Source organism: Vigna radiata, chromosome 7, assembly GCF_000741045.1.
Source record: "Vigna radiata var. radiata cultivar VC1973A chromosome 7, Vradiata_ver6, whole genome shotgun sequence".
Lineage (NCBI taxonomy): Eukaryota > Viridiplantae > Streptophyta > Magnoliopsida > Fabales > Fabaceae > Vigna > Vigna radiata.
This window is the reverse complement of record NC_028357.1, coordinates 50,302,729-50,326,121: the sequence shown is the minus strand read 5'-3', so window position 1 is coordinate 50,326,121 and position 23,393 is coordinate 50,302,729. Positions and strand designations below refer to the sequence as shown.

The following is a 23,393-nucleotide window of genomic DNA, read 5'->3' as shown; positions in this document are numbered from 1 at the left end:
ATGATATAATGTAAATTTATGTTTTTACATAAAAATTATGATATATATTATCGTATAAATAAATTATATAGTTACCTTAATTATAAATAACCTAGATAAATTTTGTAAAATTCATATTATGAAACATTTTTGTTAAATGTGAATGATAAGAACTTACATTAAAAAGGTAAAACGGATGCGGTGAACGTGGATCGAACACGTGACCTTCAGATCTTCAGTCTGACGCTCTCCCAACTGAGCTATCCCCGCAACTGATACTTGAATAATATTTAAATATTTTTATTACGTCTACTAATATTCAGAGAAGATAATTACTTAATTATTAAAAATATTTCAAACTTTAATAAATTAAATGACTAAATTTTGTATTAGTCAAATGCAAAGTTAATCATAAGAACCTAAAATTGATAAAAGGAGAACAAATTTATTATTATTGAAATTATTCAGGTAAATTTAGGTTCTACTAAAATTGTGACAACTTCGGCAAAAATATATACTGGTACGATAAACTTATTAAGTATCATTTTGTTGAACCAATTAAAATTCAGCAGTGCTCTTCAATTTAAAAGGGCAAAATAGCCAATGTCATAAATTCAGTCAATTAAAAAAAATATAATTTGAAGTATTCTAACATAATTAATTTTACGTTTAACTAATGTATAACAGATTTTTTAATAACATTTATATAAATGTATGTTAATTTGAGAATGACAGTAGATACCGAGATGTCAAAATAGATTCAAATTTTTAAGTTAACTAAAAAAGTCATTGTCTTTTAAAAGTGAATTAAACTAAATTGACTTACTTAATTTGCATGTTAAACGAGGTTGATATGTTATAGTTTGGACATTTAATTTATAGAAAAAATGTTTTTTTTTTTTTTATATTATAGCTAAAAATACATACATCTAACATGATTGTACCATTAGTCAAATAAATTTAATATATTACAATAAATATATAAAATAAAAAAATAAAATATTTTAAAGAAATCAATTTACTTCATCAACTCGCTATGCATCCAACCTTTCTACAAAATTTCTAGCATCAGTGTTTTTTTACTACTTTTTTAGCTCATTTTTAATCGACACCCTTATGCACGTATGGCTTTGTAATGTTGCCGTTTTAACCTCTTTCAAAGCGCTGCGTTTTGATAGTCGTGCAAAAACGGCATGAAATTTGAAATGCCTCTGCGATTACTCTTCTCTTCACTTGTTTCACCATCGTTTCTGATAAACCCTAGAAAATTTGAATCGGTTCGCATTTCATCTCCGATGTCGTGGGCCTGCAAAAAATGCACTTTCGTGAACCCTCCTTCTCAAAAGCGGGAGTGCGAAATCTGCTTGTCCCCCGCGTCCCCAAGCGGTCCTTCTTCTTCGTCTTCGTCGCCCCCGAAATGGTCGTGCAAGGCCTGCACTTTCTTAAACCCTTACAACAACCCCTCTTGCGAAGTCTGCGATACTCGATGCCCCGTTCTCTCCCTTTCCTATCTCGACGACTTGACTGACGCCACTGATGGCGATTCTTCCGTTGGCTCTGTTTTCTTCCCTCTTCGACCCTGCAACAAAAGAAAGGCCATCCATGAAGTTCATGTTGTCGAGGATGATGATACTTCAAAGAAGGTTAAGCTGTTCAATAAGGCTACACCTACACGCACCACCGGCGATGGTGAGCGTATTTTTAGGCGTTTCTATTTTTTGTAATGTCTGCAAAATACGTGCTTTGTGAAATGCTATCGTATGTTGCAGATAATGTGGACTCGGGAAAAGCTTTTAGTATGTTTAAGATACTGAGTTACAATGTCTGGTTCCGGGAAGATTTGGAGTTGCAGAAGAGGATGGAGGCTATTGGTGATCTTGTTCAGTTGCATTCCCCTGACTTTATCTGCTTCCAGGTTTCAATATTTGTGCTCCTAGCTGTCTTTCTTATTTGATGACTTTTTTTGATGATTTGTCTCTTTGTGTAATTTGGACCGTTGCTGCCTCAGGAGGTGACTCCAAATATATATGACATATTCAAGCAATCCACGTGGTGGAGTGTGTACCGTTGCTCGGTTTCTTCTGAGATGGCTTATTCAAGACCATACTTCTGTATGGTGGTAAGTTTGATATCTTTGAACCTTTGCCTCTGTATTGATACATACATGTTCGGTGTGTTCTAGACTGAACCCCCTTTATAGCCCATGTGCTGCATTTATTTTGATGACCTGGATATTACTTTGCGTTAAATATGTCGCCATTTTTGGTGTATTTGGCACGAGTTTTTTTCTGCTAACATGCAGTTTGTTCACAGGTTTTGAAAGTAGGAACAATTCTGTTCATACTGGCCTATTGATAAATCTGTCCTGATACGTTATAATAGTTATAGTAATCGTGATTGTCTATCCATTGAATTTCTTGTTGCTGGTTTGGCATTAATGGCTTGTCTGCATTTAGCTAGAAGTTATTTTTTACAGTTGTTGGAGGTTATATTTACTTTTAAGTGAACATTTTATTTGGCGAAGAGGTAGTTTATGTTTTCTGGCATACCTGTGTACGCAATTGCAGCTAAGCAAACTGGCTGTTAAGTCTTTCCGCAACAAGCCCTTCAGCAATTCTGTTATGGGAAGAGAACTTTGCATTGCCGAAGTTGAAGCTGAAAGTGGCAAGTCATTGGTTATTGCCACTAGCCATCTTGAGAGTCCCTGTCCAGGCCCCCCCAAATGGGATCAGATGTTCAGCAAGGAAAGAGTAGTTCAGGCCAATGAGGCTTTAAACCTTCTCGATAATAAGCCAAATGTTGTTTTTGGAGGTGACATGAACTGGGATGATAAAGGTGATGGCCAATATCCGTTGCAAGATGGATGGATTGATGCCTGGGCTCAACAAAGGCCAAATGAAAGTGGTTGGACTTATGACACCAAGACGAACCAGATGTTGACAGGCAACCGTACTCTCCAAAAGCGATTAGATCGCTTCATTTGTCATTTAACTGATTTTAAGATAATTAGTGTTGACATGATTGGGATGGAAGTAATACCTGGTCTTTCATACAACAAAGAGAAGAAAGTAAGAAATGAGATCAAAAAACTGGTACTTCCAGTTTTGCCCAGTGATCATTATGGTCTGCTTTTGACAATTTCTAGTGTGTAATGCCTGTCTGGAGAATCTGGCTGTCCGGTGAACCCTTTGTTTTGATGTTCTCACTCTCTTGCCGATTCTGTATCTACGGCATGTTTTGCATGCAATTTTGTACAGATTACATGAAAAATGTTATTGAGACGTTACTGACATTGTATATGGGGACAAATGCTGTATTTTCAGAACTTCAATCTGCCTTTGATATGATATATAATTTCCCTTCCTCTGTGTTGCATTTTTCTTGAAATTCAAATGAGTCATACTATTCTGTAATTATTTAAAGTATCATTTTATTTTGGCCAGCAATCTCTAGTTGCTTAGGATACTAGGTTATCTGACTGAACATTTTAAGGTGTTAATATTGAATGGTTGGTAGCGTAATCTGTGTAAATACTTGCCGACAGGTGGCAATCCCGTCCCTAAATTCATCTCTGGAAATATTGATTTATTTCTGCCAAAAGAGTCCAACTCTACCAAAAATTTAGCCAATGGTAATAAGATGTTTGACTAGACTCATTAAATTTGGTGGCTTGCTTGGGTTGGTATTTACTTTGAAATCATCACGTGTTAAATTCTCTTTGCTATTCTGTCAGAATATTAAGTATTTAGTTCAAAAATCTGAAAATTGTGACTTCCGTAATAAAATTGAAGCGTCCTTCGTCCTTGAAATTTATTATTCTGCTTACAGAAACTCTCAATGACTCAAGTACATTATTTGATCGAGAATTCGAGCTAATACATGCTGAGATGGCCACTGGTTCTTTATCCTTGTAATAATCATCAAGGAAATGAAGACTTTTCAAAAGAATGTATCCATTAAAGTGCTAACATTCTTGGTGGTAAAATTTGTAAGAAAGTTATTCTGACTTCTGTGGTGTGCTTGGTTGATAATTTGGCAACAGAAGGATCCTTGGCATTTGAGTGGTGAAGTATTGATTATATGCGGAATCCATTGGCCCTGTCCTGCTTTCATTTCAGATAGCATTTATTTAGTTGGCAGTATGATTCTATTTCAATGCAAAATCATAAATAGGTTTGTGAATGAGATGGTTTTTCACACCTCAACATTGGTTACTCGGTTGGACCATTATTACTGAATTCATTCACTGCAAATGTTGCCCTCAGAAAACTCAGATGGGGTCTTCTTCCTCAGTTATCAACAAAGGTAATTCAAAAAATTTTAAAAATGCGGTCAACTTTTACCATTTTTATATAGTCGTTGTTCTCCATTCATCCTACTTTGTGTTGGATTTGTAACTTCAAAAGAAGAAAAGGTTTCAGATAATTTTGGTTTTCTTTGTTATAATATACTTTCTTAAGTGTGTTTTATTCAATTTATACGTTATCTTTCTCATTCAACTACTTTTTACAAGTAATTATTTGTAATTTGTTTTTCATAATATTGTTTAAGTATTTCATTTAATTAAAGAAATTTAAATTTTCATGTATATTTTGCAAACTAGGGTTTGAGATTATTTTTTTTTTTATTAATATGAATTGAAAGCAATATTTTAAGTTGTTTATGTTAATTATTTTAAGGATTTGATAGTTGTAAGTGAGTATTTTAAACTTATTAAAGTTTGAATTGGCCATATGGATGAAAATTTTGATGAAAAGTCAACGTTATTCATTACTGTGATGCTTGAATTTGCAGCATTAAAATTAGCTCATCAAAATTTTACAAATATACTTACTTAAAGCTATTGATTGAATTACTATATTAAGAAAGGGAAGTAGTTGTTTTCAGCCTCTAAGTCATAGATATTAAAATGACTAGGAAATTATTTTAAACTCATTTTATCATACAAAACTAGTTAGTAGGTTAATAATTATCTTATTTATATATTTTAAATTAATCCTATATATAGTTGATGTGAAATTTTTACATGTTTTAAATTTACCATAAATCTAAAAAGCTTAAGAATAAATGACATAGGTGACAGCCTATCATGAGAATACAAATCTTTAAAAAAAATGTGATGAGTTTATTACCATATATGTGACGACTTTATATATTCATATTAAACACGAATAAGTTGTTGTTATGAAAATATATAAAGATTATTTTATTTATACTATTATTCTTTAAGTCCAAATATTTATCTTTTAATAAAAATCAACTATAATTACTAATTTTCACTTAAAAGATAAAAAAAATGAAAATTAGTCTTTTACTTTTTAGTATAAGTAATATCCTAACATCTTACCATACCAATTCCAAAAGTAAATATAAGTACTATTTGAATTTCACGTTAGAAAATCAAAACATTACTTAAAATCCAAAATTTTAAATTAATTATTATAAATTGTTTTGTAATATATTTAGTGTTATTTAAATTTGTTACTATTGAGAGGCTCATTCTTAAAATTATAAAAGTAATAATTTAGACATCAAATTCTTTCAACATATAAAAAAATAATGTACTTTATATTGAAATAACATAAATGATAGTCTAAATAAGAAAGAGATATATCAATCATGATAAAATTCAATTAATTATTTAGTTAATTTAAAGAGATCAATAATTAAGATTAAATTGAATTGTTAAAATTTTTTATCACCTATTTATTATATATTTAATTGTTTAATCGATAGAATCTGAACTAATTTTAATATGGATAATGATATTTAGACAACATTTTTTTTACAACATTTGAATATTGATTACGTGTCAATCTGTGATTGGTCAAAAATTACTCCACAATAATGTTTATGATTATTATTATTGATTCTGGAGTAATTTTTGACCAATCACATATTGATACGTAATCAATGTTCAAATGTTGTAAAAAAAATGTTGTCTAAATATAATTATCCTTTTAATATTGAAGTGCCTTTTATATATATTTCCAATCGATTTTAGAACAACTTGTGCGAACTAAGCTTACAGATGAAACAAAATAAAAGTTTAACTTTTATCGATAAAATTTGTATTATTGTTTTCTAAATTATATCTTTAAATAAAACTCAATTTGCAAAAAATAAATCGTCAAACAATATTTCACGGTAATGTTATTTTTTAAATATTAAATTAAATACGAGAAACATGTATTTCTTTTATAAGATTATTTTTTATATCAAACACTTCATTTAGTTAATCAGAATAAGTATTTATAACAAACACTTCAATTGAAAAACGGAAACAAGACGCAAGATGAAAAAAATATAAAGACGAGAATATGGTTTGAAGAAGTTGGGAAATAGTGGCATGATGATATCTCTATAAGAAATGATTTGATTTAAAAAATTTTCTTTTCTATATTAAGATACGACATTTTAATAACTTTGTTTTTATTAAATTTAAAGACAAAGATAAAAACAAAAGTCGAAAGTTTTTGTAAGAAAAAAACTAAACATGAACTTAGTTACGATGATTTTTTTTACTATATCTCGAAGCAAGTAGAGATTGGTCCTCTTACAGTCAAATTATAGTTTCTGGTTTTTCTAAAACCCAATATGTCCAATAGTTATTTTTTTTAATTGTTTTCTAAGTTTGACTTTCTGATTTATGTTTTAATATTTTGTTCACTCTATCTAAACCATTATTAACACTTGTTTGACGGACAAAAATGCTTAGTTTATATACACTTGACACATTGACATTATCTTATAATAATAACTCCTATTACCATTATCACTACCACATTCTTTTCTTTATTTGTAAATATTATTTTTCATAAACTAGAATTTTAGATAGGTTTTCTTGATTTCAGTAATGTAATTGTGTAAATTAATGCGCTACAAATAAACCAATCAATATATATATAAATTGTGTAAATTGATTCTTTTTCTGTTGGTATTGTCAGTAGTGACCTTAAATGAATGCACTATAAATATACCAATCATGAGCCTTTACCTTCAGTTTTTCTCATAATAATTGTAACAACATTTTCAGTTCTTCGTGTTGCCATGCAAATGCTTGATCCTTCCACAACTTTATTAATTGCAGCAATTAAACCATGCCCAGTTGTGGAAGGTTTATATGAACCAGTTCAAAATTATATAAATACTTAAACTCTGACTCACACAGCTTACTTTCTGATACCCACAAAATTGGATTCCTTTTCTTGATAACTTAGCAGGCTTAGGGATAAGTAGCTGTAAAATGTCAGATGCACGTGACTTGAATTCATCAACTTCAATATGAATACAAATTCAGAAACCAAAACCAAAGTAAAAAAGAGGTTAATAGCTTCGGTGGTCTATATGGATATTTGTTTCAATTGGATCCTTTAATTTTTGAAGTGATAAATTAGGTTCCTAATTTTGTCAATTTGAATCAATAAAAGCCTTTCTGTTAAATGCAGTTAACACCGTGAAGTTTTTGAACATGTGACACGCTGATGCTTTCAGGTGGCATCATTTCAAGTGCATAGGTGAATTATAAAAGGGTAAAATTTAGGGATTTCACTCTTTTATAATCCACTTATACACTTGAAACGGTGCCACCTGGAAGCGTACCATATGTTCAAAAACTTCATGGCGTTAACCGCATTTAACGGAAAGACTTTTATTGATTCAAATTGACAAAATTAGGGACCTAATTGATCACTTTCAAAATTGGAAGACCCAATTAAAACAAACTCTCAAATATTGAGACTTCCGAACCTATTAAACCTAAAAAAAATACAAACATTAGCATGAGTCTTGGTGCAAGTGAAAAATGGATGGTATTTGTTACTGCTAGAGCTGACACTCTGCTATATATTTTGTTGATTTAACATGTTAAATGGATGCAGGTGAGTGGGACCACTGTGAAGCATGTGATCACGACTGGATGACAACTCACTCCATCTTTCTTTGCTTTCGCTACCAAACAAATCCATCGTAGGTTACCCCTTTTCTTCTCTTAAACCACCCCAAAATGATTAATTAGATAAAAACATTGTAATTTTTCTTCTAATTAGTTAACCAAAGTTAGAGTGAAATGTAGTATAAAAATAAAACCGTGAACTTTTGTTTTGTAAAAGTGGAAAAATATGAACTTCACTTCCACCGACCAAAATAATTTGCAGACAAAAGTAAAATAAAAACTACCAAAGGAGAAGGACGATGAGAAACTATAAAAAGTGAAACATTTAGTTCTAGACTTTGTTGTAGGCTGTTTTCTGTATTATTGATTTCTGTTATAAATCTGTATTCTAATAAACAAAACGAAATAAAAAAACAAAACAAACACAGACAGATCTATAATGTAGAGGTTCACACTACATTATAAGCAGCAAGTTACCACGCCTTGCTCTTCTGAGGTCAGTGTATGCAAAATGAGACCATGCATGTGTAATCTTCTCTCTTTCCTCCTTCTTCTTGTCACATTTCTTTCTGCTTTCGTCCACTGTGAAGACCCTTATCGCTTCCTCACTTGGAAGGTCACCTACGGCGACATCTACCCTCTTGGTGTTAAGCAACAGGTACTTTCTAACTGCCACTCTGTTCTTCTCAGAAACAAAAATTTCCTAGCTTTATGCTCAGCACAGGTTCGGGTAGCCTTTGTTCAAGATTTTTGGGTTCAATGTGGTTGTTGCTTCCTATTTTTGCAGGGGATCTTGATTAATGGCCAGTTTCCGGGGCCTCAAATAGACGCTGTTACAAATGACAACTTGATTATCAATGTCTATAACTACCTCAGAGAGCCATTCCTCATTTCTTGGTACATTCTTGCATTTTAGTCCTATCTGCATTGTTCTGCTTTTGTTCCTTAATTTCTGTCCTGGAAGCATGCCTTTCATGAAAGTTATACATTTTCTGTGCAGATTTTGAATAAAAACTATTACAAGTTCCTATCTTTTCCTATTCATCAAAATTACGTTTTCCGTTCCTTAACTTTTCTGATAGATCAGGTCAACTTATTCAGTTTTTTCCTTCCCTGGAAAAAGAAATTCAGAGCCCACATGATTCTTTATATTTAATTTATCAAGTTAGTGTGGTATTTAAAAGAAATCTACTAATTTGCCTCAGTACAGGAAAAGGATGGGAAATCTTGCTATATACGGGGGCATGCAAACTTGTGAACTTTTTTTGTCTTTGTCAATGCTATCTTTTTTGGCCTCTTTTTTATAATCGATCAATCAGAGATAATTTTTTTTTTTTTTGTAAAAACCACTTTCAAACAAAGAGCTAATTAGAGGTTAGATTCCCTTTTTTAATGACGCTTTATTGTGAAATCTGTGTCCTATTTTAATGAACGCGTGGATTATGTTTCCATGAGTGGCTGCATAAAACTATTCATCTTTACAATATTCTGTTTGGGCATCTTGCAATTGACTGACTATATAGATCCCTGTTATTAAAATAGTATATTTGAGCAGTTGGCAACTTAGGAATCTAATACAGTAGCTTAATGAATTTGGGACGGTAAATTACTACCATGATTTCATTAGATCATGGGATTACAAAACTGTTCGCAGGCATCTTCTCAACCCTGCAAACATAAACCTTCTTTTATTACTTGACCAGTCTTCTCAGTTAAATTCTTACAACATTATAATGCATGAACTTTTTCGAGGTTCAACTCAAGATGGAACTGAATTCTCACGTCAAGTTTGCTTCTTGTAAAACTATGTGAAGATAAACTCGAATGTGACATGTTTAGGGATATCAAATCATATTTCATGACCAAATGTAAATGCTAACTTTGCAGAACTGTTGTTCTTCCTAGGTTGTTCATCCCACGTCCAATCAATACCAATGATTATGACGAACACAAATTATATAGTGTATTTATTTGGCAGATAGAAACAACTGTGTTTGTCAGAATTTGATGATGTTAGCATGCTTTCTGCAGGAATGGCTTACAGCACAGGAGGAACTCTTGGCAGGATGGAGTGGAGGGCACAAATTGCCCAATTCTACCTGGGAGGAACCTCACATATGCTATTCAGGTAAAAGACCAGATTGGTAGTTATTTCTACTTCCCATCTCTTGGAATGCACAAAGCTGCCGGAGCATTTGGTGGCATCAGAATTTGGAGTCGCCCTCTCATTCCTGTTCCTTTCCCTCCTCCTGCTGGAGACTTTACCATACTTGCTGGAGATTGGTTCAAGCTTGACCACCGAGTAAACCCCTTGCATTCATTTCTATTTATCCTCTCTTCACATCCTCTCATCATCATTCCATTTATACTTACCCTTTGTTATTGTAGAGACTGAGACGAGTACTAGAGAATGGTCATAATCTCCCCTTCCCTGATGGCCTTCTTATCAATGGACGCGGTTGGAATGGAAACACATTCACTGTTGATCAAGGTAGGTAGCCAAATAACTTAAGGCCTTGCTGAACTTTCTTTTGTGCTCTGCCACCATTGTTAATTTTCAAAATGCACGCCCAACACTGTTTCAATGCCTTATCTGTAGGTAAGACTTATAGATTCAGAATATCAAATGTGGGGCTCACAACATCAATCAACTTTAGAATCCAGGGCCACAGTTTGAAACTTGTGGAGGTAGAAGGATCTCATACCCTCCAAAACTCCTATTCTTCCCTTGACATCCATCTTGGACAGTCCTATTCCGTGCTGGTCACAGCTGATCAACCTGTCAAGGATTACTACATAGTTGTCTCTACAAGATTCACCAGACGGATTCTCACAACAACTTCCATTCTTCATTACAGCTATTCACGCATTGGGGTATCTGGACCAGTTCCTGCAGGGCCTACCCTTGATATTACATCATCAGTTTATCAGGCTAGAACTATCCGGTATTCTTTTGGTTCCATATTGCTATCCTGTTGTTTAAGTTTATAACTACTGGAGTACATATTATTGCACGTTGAGCTAATGTACAATTTGGTCCTTGAAGTGGTAATTGTGTTGCCTTGGTGCTTGAAAGTGTGAAGTGTCAACTGATATACGCACTTAAGGGACCAAATACAGGACAAAACTTTGCAGTAACTATTACATGCACTTGTTAGGATTATACCTGTAACTTATCTGCCAATAACTTAGTATTCTGTTTTGATGATCCCAAACCAGGTGGAACCTGACCGCAAGTGGGCCAAGACCAAACCCTCAGGGATCTTACCATTACGGATTGATCCAACCAAGCCGGACCATCATGCTCGCAAACTCGGCTCCTTACATCAATGGCAAGCAGAGGTACGCTGTCAATGGTGTCTCATACGTTGCACCAGATACCCCATTGAAATTAGCCGACTACTTCAACATCCAAGGAGTTTTCTACGTTGGAAGCATTCCTACCAGTCCTAACGGTGGCAATAATGCCTATCTCCAAACCTCTGTCATGGGGGCCAATTTCCACGAATTCGTGGAGATTGTGTTCCAAAATTGGGAGGATTCTGTGCAGTCATGGCATATTGATGGCTATTCCTTCTTTGTTGTAGGGTATGTCTCATAGCTATTTACTATTTAACTAACTAAATCTGCATTGCATTCATGTAACTACAATCACAACAAGTAACATATGATTTTATGAGGTGAATAGGTTTGGCAGCGGGCAGTGGACACAAGACAGTAGAGTACACTACAATCTGAGAGACACAGTTGCTAGATGCACCGTACAGGTGTATCCAAGGTCGTGGACTGCAATCTACATGGCACTAGACAACGTGGGAATGTGGAACATAAGGTCTGAGAATTGGGCAAGGCAATACTTGGGACAACAATTTTATCTGAGAGTGTATACACCTTCCAAGTCATGGAGAGACGAATATCCTGTCCCAAAGAATGCCCTTCTTTGTGGCAGGGCAAGTGGTCGTCGCACAAGGCCTTTCTAGTTTCATCGTTTGATTTATTTAGGTTGTAGCTAGCTACATGCATCGCAATTGCACCATGTCACGAGAGGGTGGCATATTTACTACGAGTATTTCAATTTATATATTTTTTTTTGAGATGCTGAGGTATCTGCTGCATCTGTAGTAATGGTAGTAGTAAGTATGAACTTTCAAGTTCCATCATTTTCACGTATTCATTAATAAATCAGATGCTGAAGAAGAAAGAGGCAGCATTTTTGGAAGTACGTGAACTGAAAGTATGGTCACCCGTGACTCTGCGCAATGTAGTCAGTCTTTTCTTCAACGTCCTCTTGTCTGACTCAGTATGCGTTTGCTTTTATACTTTTGTATAGTATAAAGCAAAAAAGTTTTGGATTCGAGGGCGTACATATATATCTCAGAAAATAAATAAGATATAATTTTAATTGTTTCTTTTGTCCGTTGGTTGGAGTGTGTCAAATTCGTCCTCCTTATGGAAAAATGTCAATTTCGTCTTCATATAGAAAAAAATTGTATCAATCAAGTAATTTTCGTTAAATACAAATTAATGGTGTTAAAAACATAAAAAGTAAGTTTTGAATAATAACCATTTCATGGGTCCGATCCCTGATTTTACTGTAGATAAAGTGAGTTTTGAAAGCAATTATTTTTAACGGAAATGACTTGATTGACACAAATTTTTTCTATATGGGACGAAATTGATATTTTTCTAAAAGGGAGACGAATTTGACACACTTCAACCAAACTGGGGACAAAAGAAGCAATTAAACCTAAGATATATTAACAATCATTGAGTAAAACCCTAATAATTGAGATTATAATTAAAAATGTTTTCTTTTGGAATGATTGAAACAGAAAATGTTTTTTAATTTATTAAATTTTATTTTTTTCCATGTGCATACAGGAACAAGACAATACCTGTTTTACCTTAATAATTCATCTATAACAATTTTATTTTCCATTTTACCTTTAATTATGTTTTAGAACTAATAAATAAAAAGATTATAACTTAATATTATATTTATGTTATTTATTTTTCTATAATAATATATAAGCATACATTCCTTTTTTTATATTCCTATTTTACTCAATTATATTTTAAAATAAAATGAAATCTGGACTGTTGTTGTTACAACCCTCCTTTTCACATTAACAAACAACATTACCTCAATTTAACTATTTCTAAACAATCTGGACTAGTGTTGTTACAAGGATCATAATAGATATATATAGTTAATCAAGTTCTTGGGATTAAATATGGTGAATAGAAAAAAAAAAGGTTTTTGGAAGATGATCTCACATTAAAGGTACTTAATTATATTTTTAAGGCAAGAAAATAAATAAAATCGATCGATAACTTATACCAATAATATAATTAAAAACAGAAATATACTAATCTTTTACTAAGATAAAAATGTACCGAAATTTTAATTCAATGTTCTACCCACAAGCAGAAATAAGATAGAAAAAGGAGTAAACAAATATATAATTTTGTCTTGGTATTTCATTTTTCACTCAAAAAATTTCTTGGATAATGAGTATTTTGCACATCTTTTGTTTCTCAATGTGTAGTAAGGTTGGTGGGCTTTTTATTTTTTTACTTCCGAAATCGTTTTTAATTGAAGCCCACAAAGGCCCATCCCAATTTAAGGTTCGGCTATATAATGGTTGGGCCGTTTTCAATAAGAGTCCCAACATGAGCAAAACCCTCCTTCTACCTCAACTGACAGAAAGATAGGTTCAGGTTCGAAACTAAAAGCTTCGTAGTTCCTCGCGCTGCTCCTCTGTTTGACGGTGTTCGAAACCAAGCAACATGGCGGACGTGGTGCAGTACCGATTGGAGCGCATGGTAGATGAGCTTGACGACCTCGAGCAGCGTGGTCTCTTCAACCGCCGCGAAATCGCCGAGATTGTGAAGCAGCGGCGAAAATTCGAGTACAGGCTGAAGCGTCCGTGTCCTCTGAAGCAGGATTTCTTGGCATATATTGAGTATGAGACTCAACTCGACGCTCTCCGCGAGCTCCGCAAGAAGTCCGTAGCGCGGGAATTTAGAAAACAAGGCAACAAGAAGCTGAAGAAGTCCAAGTCGGATGTCGCGGGCCTTCTTAGGATTATGGAGATTTACGAGCTCGCTTTAAAGCGCTACAAGGGCGATATCGATCTCTGGTTTCGCTATCTCGAGTTTTGCAGGATCAGAGAAAATGGCAGGATGAAGACGGTACTTAATCTTGTTTTACTCAATTATTCTCCGAACATTTTAATTGCATTTTCGTTTGGATTCTTCATATATGGGATACATGTATGTATATGCGTGTATAACATGTAATCCATACATGTGTTCATACATGTATGTTTGTATATGTGAACAATGCAGTTTTGAATAATATGCAGGCATTGGCTAAAGTTATTAGGTTTCATCCAAAGGTTCCGGGAGTTTGGATTTATGCTGCGGCTTGGGAATTTGATCGCAACTTGAATGTTGCGGCTGCTCGTGCTTTGATGCAGGAGGGTCTCAGAGTTTGTCCAACTTCGGAAGATCTTTGGGTGGAGTATCTTCGGATGGAACTTACCTACCTTAATAAGTTGAAGGCACGGAAGGTAGCTTTGGGTGAGGATGAGGGAACTCTCACCCGTGATGATGAAAAACAATGGAAGGATGAAAACAAAGAGTTGTTCATGTCTCTGGATGAAAAAGTGGACGGTGATGATAATGATGGAGCAAATGTTGGAAGTGATCAATCGAAAGAGAAGCAGCAATTGTTTGCAGAACATGGTATGAACATTTTCAAGACTGTATACGACGGAGCGGTTGAAGCTGTCCCTTCAAGTCTCAGTCTTAGGAAGCGATTTTTAGAAATATTGGAGGGTACAAATTTGTCAGATTACGAAGATATGTGTAAGAAGATATTGAATGACACGAAGAGGGATTTTTCATCAAAACCGGAATTTTGGGACTGGCTTGCAAGGCGTGAATGTGATCTTGAAAATGGTCAGGGGATAAGTGAAGAGTTCATAATTCCTCGGCTGGAAAAGGCTATTCAGGTATGAATCTTTGGGAACTTCTGAAATCATAGGGAACATGGTATGTCACTAAAGGCTATTTTGGTGACTGAGATTTATGACTGCTTTAGCCTGAATCTAGGAAAAATAAATAGGTATATTTGATGGAGGTTGTTCTTGTAATTCCATCTAATTGTATCCCAGCTCTAGGAATAATGCTTGCTAGATCGTGGTAATGTTGGATTTTTCAATGATTCTTTTCTCATGTGCCTGTTGGTGTAGTGAAACTTGGGTCTGACCCCTATATGTTTTTTACCCTTATGTTTTGTAGGTTTATGAGGAGGCTTTGAATAATATATCATCAGGAACTATGTTTAGTTTGTATGCAAATTTTCTATCGGCTATTATAGCTCCTAAAGAAGGAGAAACCAATATAATTGGGCCATCTGGTCAGGCTGTAAACTATATATCACATCTCCTGTCAATATACGCAAGGGCTGAAAGCATGGGATGTATAACTGAAGATCTTGCTTGCAAGCACGTGTCCTTACATTTGCAATTGAGACAACTGGAAGAGGCTCGGAAACTAGCAGCAGAGCTTTGCAGTGGAAAGCTTGCAGAATCGGTGGAGTTATGGGTGTTGAGGATTACTATTGAAATTAGATACATCACAAGAAGTTCTGCTACGCCTAGTGATGCTGATTTGCAAACCCTTTTTGAACTCTTTCAACAAAGTTTGATGAAAGTTTCTGCTTCAAAATCATATAACTTGTGGTTAAAGGTACTGTTACCACCAATATCTTGTTTTTGTTTTTCTACGGTCAATCATATCTTGATTCTGTTTTTCTACGGTCAATCATATCTTGAATTCTGTTCCAATCAAATTATTTTTAACACTAATTTCTGTTCAGGGTTTAAACTATACAATATTTGTTCCTTGATTATTTGATTTTTGAACCGTATCTCGGTTAGAATTATCTGGTTTTCCTTTTTCAATATGATTTCCATATGCTTTTTCCTACAGAAGATTCAATGTTAATTGGCTATTGTTAATGATTAATTATTGCTGAAAAATAGCTGTTGGCTTTTAACTTATTTCTCGTCTTGTAAAGAAGTGTTTGCCAGTTGAACTTGAAACTGAAATTGGTAAAAGAATGCATGTACATAGTGCTGAAAAGATTTTTATGTACGCTCCTCCTTTATTAAATGTTCATGCATTTTTATTTATTCTGTTCAGCTTTTGAATGGATTTGTCAGTCACTTGAACTATTTTGTATAATATTAAAATTGCAAAGTTCTTCATATAGTTCACCTTTCTATTCTTCTTTAATACAGGCCCTTAAATTCTATGCAAATCAAAGATCATATTTTGATAAACTGGTAGAGATTTCTGTTGTTACTTTGGTCAGAGATGGTGGCAGTGAAAATGGGTTTTCCCTTTCTTCTGCCATTGTAAGTTTTGTACTTCAAAAAGATGGAATTCAGCAGACTAGAGATATCTATAAACGGTATGTGCAGTGGAATTACCTCAGGGTACTGGTTACCAAAATATTCTTCCACAGGATTTTGTCTTAAATCTATAATAAGTTCCTCAACTGGTTCTCATTGCAGATTTCTAGCTTTGCCGCATCCTGGCCTTGCGTTACATAGACATTGCATTGACTTAGAAACAAACCTTGCATCAATAGGAGATAAAGATGGTCTCATAAATGCCAGGAAGTTGTATGAATCTGCACTCGCAACTTATGACCAAAATGTCAGCTTATGGCAAGATTATTATCGAATGGAGACCAAGGTAAATGTTCCCCCCTTTTGGTATTAATACTACTGCTAGGAAACTGCTTTAATTGCACTTTTACTTGTTTTTAAATCCTTTTCCATATCTGGTTTTACCTATGTGTAGCGGATAGTTTATCATTCAATCCAAGTGATGCATCCATGATGTTATTTATTTTTCCGGTTGATTGTGCAGATGGGGACATCAGAAAAGGCTACTGCTATTTATTGGCGTGCAAGGAGAGTATTGAAAGATGCTAGTGAATTTGTCGCCTCTCCAGATATGTGATAATTTCTAACTTAAGACCATGGCTATCAGAGTTCAATTTTGACCGATATATTTTTCGTCAGAAATTTGTTCCTTTGGCTAGTCTAGACACAAATTTGTTCTCCCTTCTCTAGAAGGTGGGAAATAGAGCTTCCTTCGTTCTTTCTTCCCGAAAGCTATATGTTAACTGGTGAAGTCTTGGGAATTTCTTTCTGGGTTTATTTTGGTAACTGTCATTGGTAGGTTGTAAACTTGGCAGAACGTGTATCTTTCAATTTTATGTAAAGGCTTATAAACCACAGTTGTTCTGAGTTACAGAATCAGTGTATTCTCCCTAAACTTTTGTTTTATGGTGTGTTCTTAACACTGATTGTAATATACCCGTGTGGTGTTCTTTCATGCTGAAGAGAAAGTTGTTAATTGGACGTTATCTTAAAAAGACTTTCCAATATGATTTTGGACGTTATCGATGTCGTGTGTATGCATCCCAAGTTACTGGTTGGAAAGTGATTACAGAGTGGATCATGCAAGACGTAGGGAAGTATGTAAAATCAACGTTTAAAGGGAAACTGAACAACCATTGAATGAAATAATCCTCCGTATTGTATGTACCAACTGATGGTAAGTTCTCCAAATTTTATTTTTAAAGCACTAGAAGGGCATTATTATATTTATACGTGTATAATATACGTATCGCTTATATGACATACAAAACAGAAATCCAAATTGTTGCACAGAACATACTTAGATCACATTGTTATCCATTTTTTTTATTCGCTTTCCCTTTTAATATCATCTGGCTACATTTGTCAGCAAACATGGAATACAACTCAACGGGCAATTGTTGAGAGGAGGATTTATCTTGATCTCGTGTTCTATGCTCTCGGCCACTGTGGGCTCACTACCTACAACAGTCAAATAGCTACGTTAAATTCTATTTCTATTTTGATTAGCAATGTATTGAGATGAGCATGACCAGTGAGACACTAAAGAATAATAATCTTAATCGCATGCATGCGATGTTCCGCATTTAGTCTCAAAATATATCATGGTCGCCACAGTAACCATTCCAAACATTTATCGTAATAATAGATAAACTGCTAACCTCAAGCGTGCTAAAGACTAATCGCATTCGGCTAGCAACAACTGACGGTTTCTCAGCTTGACCCATCACAGCTGTCTGTTCTAATTGAAGAGTCTTCACCGGAAGCCTTCAATAAACACATATTAAGCACTACTGTGAATTTCCAATAGCCTTTTGTTACTTGCAAACTTTAACTATGCACTACAGTCAGGAAGAAGAACAAACTTCACCCACTAACGGTGGTGGTAGATGATACTGATTAATGGGGAAAAATCATACATACTACTAATCTATTAGAAGCATATTTGAAAAGTAAGGAAAACTAAAATATAGGAAAAAAGGGTGCAAGGATGGCATCTCACCAAGCCATTCCCTTCATAAAATATGCATTTGCTATAAGAGCACAAAAGCCTTTCCATTGCAGTCTCACTTCATCTGACACCGGGGGTGTAGATGACCATCTAACAATGGTTGGTTGGGGTGTGCACAAGATGGTAAGGAATATAATGCTTAACCAGAAAATGCATTCATCAACCTGCATGATACACGTCATTAAGAGTAAGACAACTGAGACCTAGCAGAATTCATGACCAACAAAATCAAGTAACCAATATTAGGTAATGCAAGTGATGCCAATTTGGTGTTGTATTAAGAGCTAGCATTAAGTAGTTACTTAGAAAACTAATAAACTAACAAGCTTAACTAACAACTATCGGTTCACCGTTGCTTCTTTCAAAGAGGCAAAGCCTGTTTGTTTATATGCAGAGAAACCTGTCTCTAAGAATCTGCTAAACATAATGGAGAAAATCAGCTCCTTCTACACAGACACAGCTCTACCAATTTACAGTAAAGGCTAATCCTCAAAAGAAATTCTCGTGATAATCATGATCGATGGCTTAGAATTAGCTGGTTATAACTGACCTCCTCTGAGATGATCTTAGATTTCAAGCTGGTGCTTCCACCATAACTTTGCATTACATCAATTTCAATCCCAGAGTTCTTCATATCCATAAGTTCTTTCCTCAATCCTTCATCAGTGCACCCGAGCGAATATGCATTTACCCCGGCATTGATGAACTCCTGAGAATGAAAACACACAACACAAACAGGTAATTGGAATATAAAGAATTGAAAGGACATGCAAAGGAGGCATGTCAATGGTAATACTTTTAGATTGTCGGTTCCACCACGATCAATAAAGTTCCTGTAACGCCTGAACAAGCTGATGGCTATGTTGCGTGAAGAACGATATTCATCATCAGACGAAACGGAATCCTGTAACCCACACTTAACATGATGCCAAAAAGAAAAAACATATCAATCAGCAAGAGCAATGATAGTTGATGAATCAACCAAACTACACAAGTCAATGGTCCAGCAAGCATGCTTACGAGCCATTTATGTGTGGCAACATGATGGAATAGATGAAGACTCTTCTGTAGCTTATCACATTTCCCAGAGAAGGAGGAACTATGAAATAATATATTACTAGAGGGACAGCCAAAAGGTTTAGGATTGCAATTCACCAAATTAACATTGTTATTGATCTTGCATGGGTATGTTTGTTGAGCAGAAGCTGAATCTTGGTATAAATGGCACTTTAGAATAGCTCTAGGAGCATACACCATTAGCATGTTTGAACCATTATATTGATCCCTTCAAAACAAACCAATGAATGAAAAAATAAAGACAAGAGGAAGAAAATAAGGAAAAGGGATTTGGAGAGGGAGAGTAATACCTGGTGGAGGGTAAGCATAAACTTCACTGATACACCAAATAGAAATAGAAAATGAGAAGAGAGTATTTAGAAAAGTATCTGCGAAACGGGGCTTCAGCGGAACCACGAATATGATGAATGGTTTCTGGCTGCCAACAATCGCTTTCAACTCTTAATATTTATAAATCTCCGCGCAACAGACAATACCAACGTTCCGTGTACTGTTTTTCGTTTCTGCCCCTTCCCATCATCAAAGATTGCTACTTTCAGTAATTTGTTTATATATCATTTTCCTGGTCAGCTCATCGGTGCTAAAATTATGTTCAATTAAGATTTTTTTAAAAAAATAATCAATAAATGCAGCATAAAGTTTTCTACAGTCTAATCTAAGGACACGAACTTTACAAATAACAAGCTTTCACTAAAAAAAAACTTTTTCCCGAGGCACCAACCACCCGACTGCTTCCTTCTCAAGTCACTTCGCTCAGGTTTTGGTTCACTTCTTCTATTTCATGATCAGACCATCTCACCAACTTCATTGCTTTCCTTTCTAGTGCAAAATTGCTATTACCATAATTACCCAAGGTTTTGAAAATAACTTTTTATTACAAAATAACGTGCTAAACCATTATTTTTTTTATCGATGTAAGTAATAAAATTAAATCAAACCACAAAGTTGATATTAATTATATTTATATATTGAAAATTAGTTTTTGATAATCAATTTGAGGTGGTTGATATTAAAAGCATGATAAGATATCTATCGTATGATAGTCGGAACATATATAAATTTTGAAGATAAAATATTTATATGAATTATTAGAAAGCAGAAGGTGAAAAGAGATTGGGAAGGAGTGAGTGTGGTTTGGTAGTGCTTCGACCACTCACTAACGATGTGGTATTATCGACAGAGGAACCTCTCACCTCTCTCTCTCTCTCTCTCTCGCTCTCAGCCACCAACACCCGCTTTTTTCTTATTCTTTTTTCTTCATTTAAATATATATAAATGTATCTTATATTATTTATGTCCAAGTCCAACAGATAAGCCTTCCTCTTCTTTCTTACACACACTGCGCACCTTTTCTCTTCTCTGTTGCTTCATTCTCCTCAACAATTCCTTACACATTATAAACCAATCTCTGTCATGTCAGTGCTCTCACTTCTCTTTCTCTCTGTTTCATTTTACCACTTCTCTTCATAATAATATCGTATCGATCCCTATATTTAGTTACTCACTCTCATAATCTCGAAATTGGCATTTAGATCTAGAAAATATAGCCATATTGTCTTTATTTCATTATGGGTGCATGTTTATGATTGATTCCTCACTGAGTTTTTCGTCTGTCACCGTACACTGATCTGTTGTTTCAATTTTTGAGTTCTGCAAAATGTCATGGTTGTAGATTTTCTTTGACAATTTTCATGGAATGTTTGTTTTAATTGTTCTATTGTAGTTTTATTTCCTTTTCGATCTCGTCTGGCTTGTTGCAATGGGCCTTGGTTTTGTCTCTGACTGCGACGCCATCGCATATCTTGTTCCAGTTTCGACATTGGGATTTTGGCCAATTTTGGTTAGGGAGAATGACGTACCGTCTTGTGTCATATTTCACAAATTAGTAATGACATGATTCAATTACAATAACATGAAATTCTTTGACCATTATCACTGTGGTGTGTCAATAACTTATCTTAACCTTTTGAAGTGTTTCTTCAGATATCTAGCTTAGAAAATGAGGGGGGGATTGTGGCAACTTGGGCAATTGGTCACACGTCGTCTTGCTCATGGAGATAAGAAGGCTGTTGTTCGTCGATGTTTTGCCTCTGAAGCTGAGCTGAAAAAGACGGTGTTTCATGACTTCCATATTGCTCATGGAGGGAAGATGGTTCCATTTGCTGGATGGAGCATGCCAATCCAATACAAGGACTCAATCATGGACTCGACCATAAACTGTAGGGAGAATGGTAGCCTTTTTGATGTTTCTCACATGTGTGGGCTGAGCCTCAAAGGGAAGGATGCTATTCCATTCCTTGAAAAGCTAGTTATTGCTGATGTTGCTGCGCTTGCCCCTGGAACTGGGACACTCACTGTTTTTACAAATGAAAAGGGAGGGGCAATTGATGATTCGGTAATTACCAAGGTGACGGATGACCACATTTATTTGGTTGTGAATGCTGGCTGCAGGGATAAAGATCTGGCTCATATTGAGGAGCATATGAAGGCCTTCAAGGCCAAAGGAGGTGATGTGTCATGGCACATACATGATGAGAGATCTCTACTTGCTCTGCAGGTTTCACATGCTCTTTTACATTGGCACCTCCTAAGCACAACTTTTAACTTGTTTTGTCTGCCATGTGTTACCTATTTGCCTTTACCCTGCTGCTTGAGGTTTTCTCCTGTAGAGACATTAAACATTAAATCAATGCTTCAGGAAACTATTTAGTACACTGTCATATCACCTGCCATTTGTATCTTTTGTTCTAGTATCGCATATTCTTTCACAAGATTAAAACTAGGTATAACGATTCACTTGTTCAGGTGTTTTGTGCTCGTGTTAGAATATTCAAATGAATTGAGGGGCTTTTGAATTAATAGACGGCTCCTCACTGTAACACCAATGAAGGATTTTTATTGTCACTGGTGCAGGGTCCTCTTGCTGCCCCCGTTCTTCAACACCTCACAAAAGAGGATTTGAGCAAGCTATACTTTGGGGAGTTCCGTGTGTTGGACATAAATGGTTCACAGTGCTTTCTTACCCGAACCGGGTATGCTTTTCTTACCAACATCAACATTTCCTTCTTTAAAGTTCATCCGAGTACTAATCAACTTACCTGAGACTCCATCTTGTGTTACTTTGGCAATCTTTCCTTTCCTTTCCATGATACACTAACTTTCTTATTGTGACCGAGTAATCTTGATTTTATTTTGCAAGTTTCTGTTGTTAGTAGAGTTTATCACGGACACGATGCTTAGTCTAATTGGTTGGACCAAGCATAATGAATAACACTTCCTTCATCGAGACTTTCAGGTATACTGGAGAAGATGGATTTGAGATCTCAGTTCCTTCAGAGCATGGTGTAGATCTTGCCAAGGCAATACTGGAAAAATCTGAAGGGAAGGTAAGATTGACAGGATTGGGTGCAAGAGACAGTCTGCGACTTGAAGCTGGATTGTGTTTATATGGGAATGACATGGAACAACACACTACACCAGTTGAAGCAGGACTGACATGGGCTATAGGAAAGAGAAGGAGAGCAGAAGGTGGCTTTCTAGGAGCTGCTGTTATCCTGAAACAGCTTGAAGAAGGTCCTTCCATCAGGCGTGTTGGTTTCATTTCTTCTGGTCCACCTCCCAGAAGCCACAGTGAGATTCAAGATGAAGGAGGGAAGAACATTGGGGAAATAACCAGTGGTGGATTCAGTCCTTGCCTTAAGAAGAACATAGCCATGGGATATGTCAAATCTGGATTGCACAAGGCAGGCACCAAAGTAAAGATTATCATTCGAGGAAAAGCCAATGAAGGAGTCGTTACCAAAATGCCATTTGTACCAACAAAATACTATAAGCCATCCTAATTTACTTCTGTATTTTTATCTCAAACATTTCCTAATCACTTCTTCTTGTTGACAAATTTTCCCATAATCCGAGTTTTAAAAGTCAATGTTAATGTCATTGTCTGAAATACAGGCTTTCAATTGCA

The 23,393-nt window shown here is 35.1% G+C and overlaps 5 protein-coding genes and 1 non-coding gene across 7 annotated transcripts; 4 read left to right on the top strand and 2 right to left on the bottom strand.

Moving 5' to 3' along the window:
- Positions 1–176: 176 nt before the first annotated feature.
- On the bottom strand, positions 177–249 carry TRNAF-GAA. Its single transcript has one exon. It is a non-coding gene; the product is annotated as a tRNA-Phe (tRNA).
- Positions 250–1,060: 811 nt separating this feature from the next.
- LOC106767239 lies at positions 1,061–3,341 on the top strand. The gene is made up of 4 exons (XM_014652085.2): positions 1,061–1,668; positions 1,749–1,894; positions 1,988–2,098; positions 2,547–3,341. The coding sequence occupies exons 1-4, from the start codon at positions 1,173–1,175 to the stop codon at positions 3,129–3,131; spliced, it is 1,338 nt and encodes a 445-aa protein (XP_014507571.1). The 5' UTR covers positions 1,061–1,172; the 3' UTR covers positions 3,132–3,341.
- Positions 3,342–8,303: 4,962 nt separating this feature from the next.
- Positions 8,304–12,092, top strand: LOC106769393 (L-ascorbate oxidase homolog). The gene is made up of 7 exons (XM_014654999.2): positions 8,304–8,531; positions 8,661–8,770; positions 9,905–10,175; positions 10,262–10,364; positions 10,473–10,818; positions 11,093–11,461; positions 11,562–12,092. Exons 1-7 carry the CDS (start codon positions 8,385–8,387, stop codon positions 11,851–11,853), a joined length of 1,638 nt encoding a protein of 545 aa, XP_014510485.1. The 5' UTR covers positions 8,304–8,384; the 3' UTR covers positions 11,854–12,092.
- A 1,460-nt stretch (positions 12,093–13,552) lies between these two features.
- LOC106768607 (U3 small nucleolar RNA-associated protein 6 homolog) lies at positions 13,553–17,324 on the top strand. Its single transcript, XM_014653846.2, has 6 exons — positions 13,553–14,068; positions 14,242–14,892; positions 15,182–15,631; positions 16,186–16,358; positions 16,462–16,645; positions 16,823–17,324. Exons 1-6 carry the CDS (start codon positions 13,664–13,666, stop codon positions 16,913–16,915), a joined length of 1,956 nt encoding a protein of 651 aa, XP_014509332.1. The 5' UTR covers positions 13,553–13,663; the 3' UTR covers positions 16,916–17,324.
- Positions 17,325–17,474: 150 nt separating this feature from the next.
- On the bottom strand, positions 17,475–20,179 carry LOC106768608. Its single transcript, XM_014653847.2, has 7 exons — positions 19,717–20,179; positions 19,370–19,634; positions 19,146–19,265; positions 18,900–19,058; positions 18,341–18,513; positions 18,000–18,105; positions 17,475–17,799 (listed from the first exon to the last, which is right to left on the bottom strand). Exons 2-7 carry the CDS (start codon positions 19,610–19,612, stop codon positions 17,770–17,772), a joined length of 831 nt encoding a protein of 276 aa, XP_014509333.1. The 5' UTR covers positions 19,613–19,634; positions 19,717–20,179; the 3' UTR covers positions 17,475–17,769.
- A 530-nt stretch (positions 20,180–20,709) lies between these two features.
- LOC106768881 (aminomethyltransferase, mitochondrial) lies at positions 20,710–23,393 on the top strand. Of its 2 annotated transcripts, none has more exons than XM_014654252.2 (4): positions 20,710–20,841; positions 21,399–21,983; positions 22,340–22,458; positions 22,722–23,393. In XM_014654252.2, the coding sequence occupies exons 2-4, from the start codon at positions 21,426–21,428 to the stop codon at positions 23,266–23,268; spliced, it is 1,224 nt and encodes a 407-aa protein (XP_014509738.1). In that variant the 5' UTR covers positions 20,710–20,841; positions 21,399–21,425; the 3' UTR covers positions 23,269–23,393. The 2 variants fall into 2 exon arrangements, with proteins under 2 accessions (XP_014509738.1, XP_014509737.1); XM_014654251.2 differs by having other exon boundaries at positions 20,711–20,841; positions 21,410–21,983.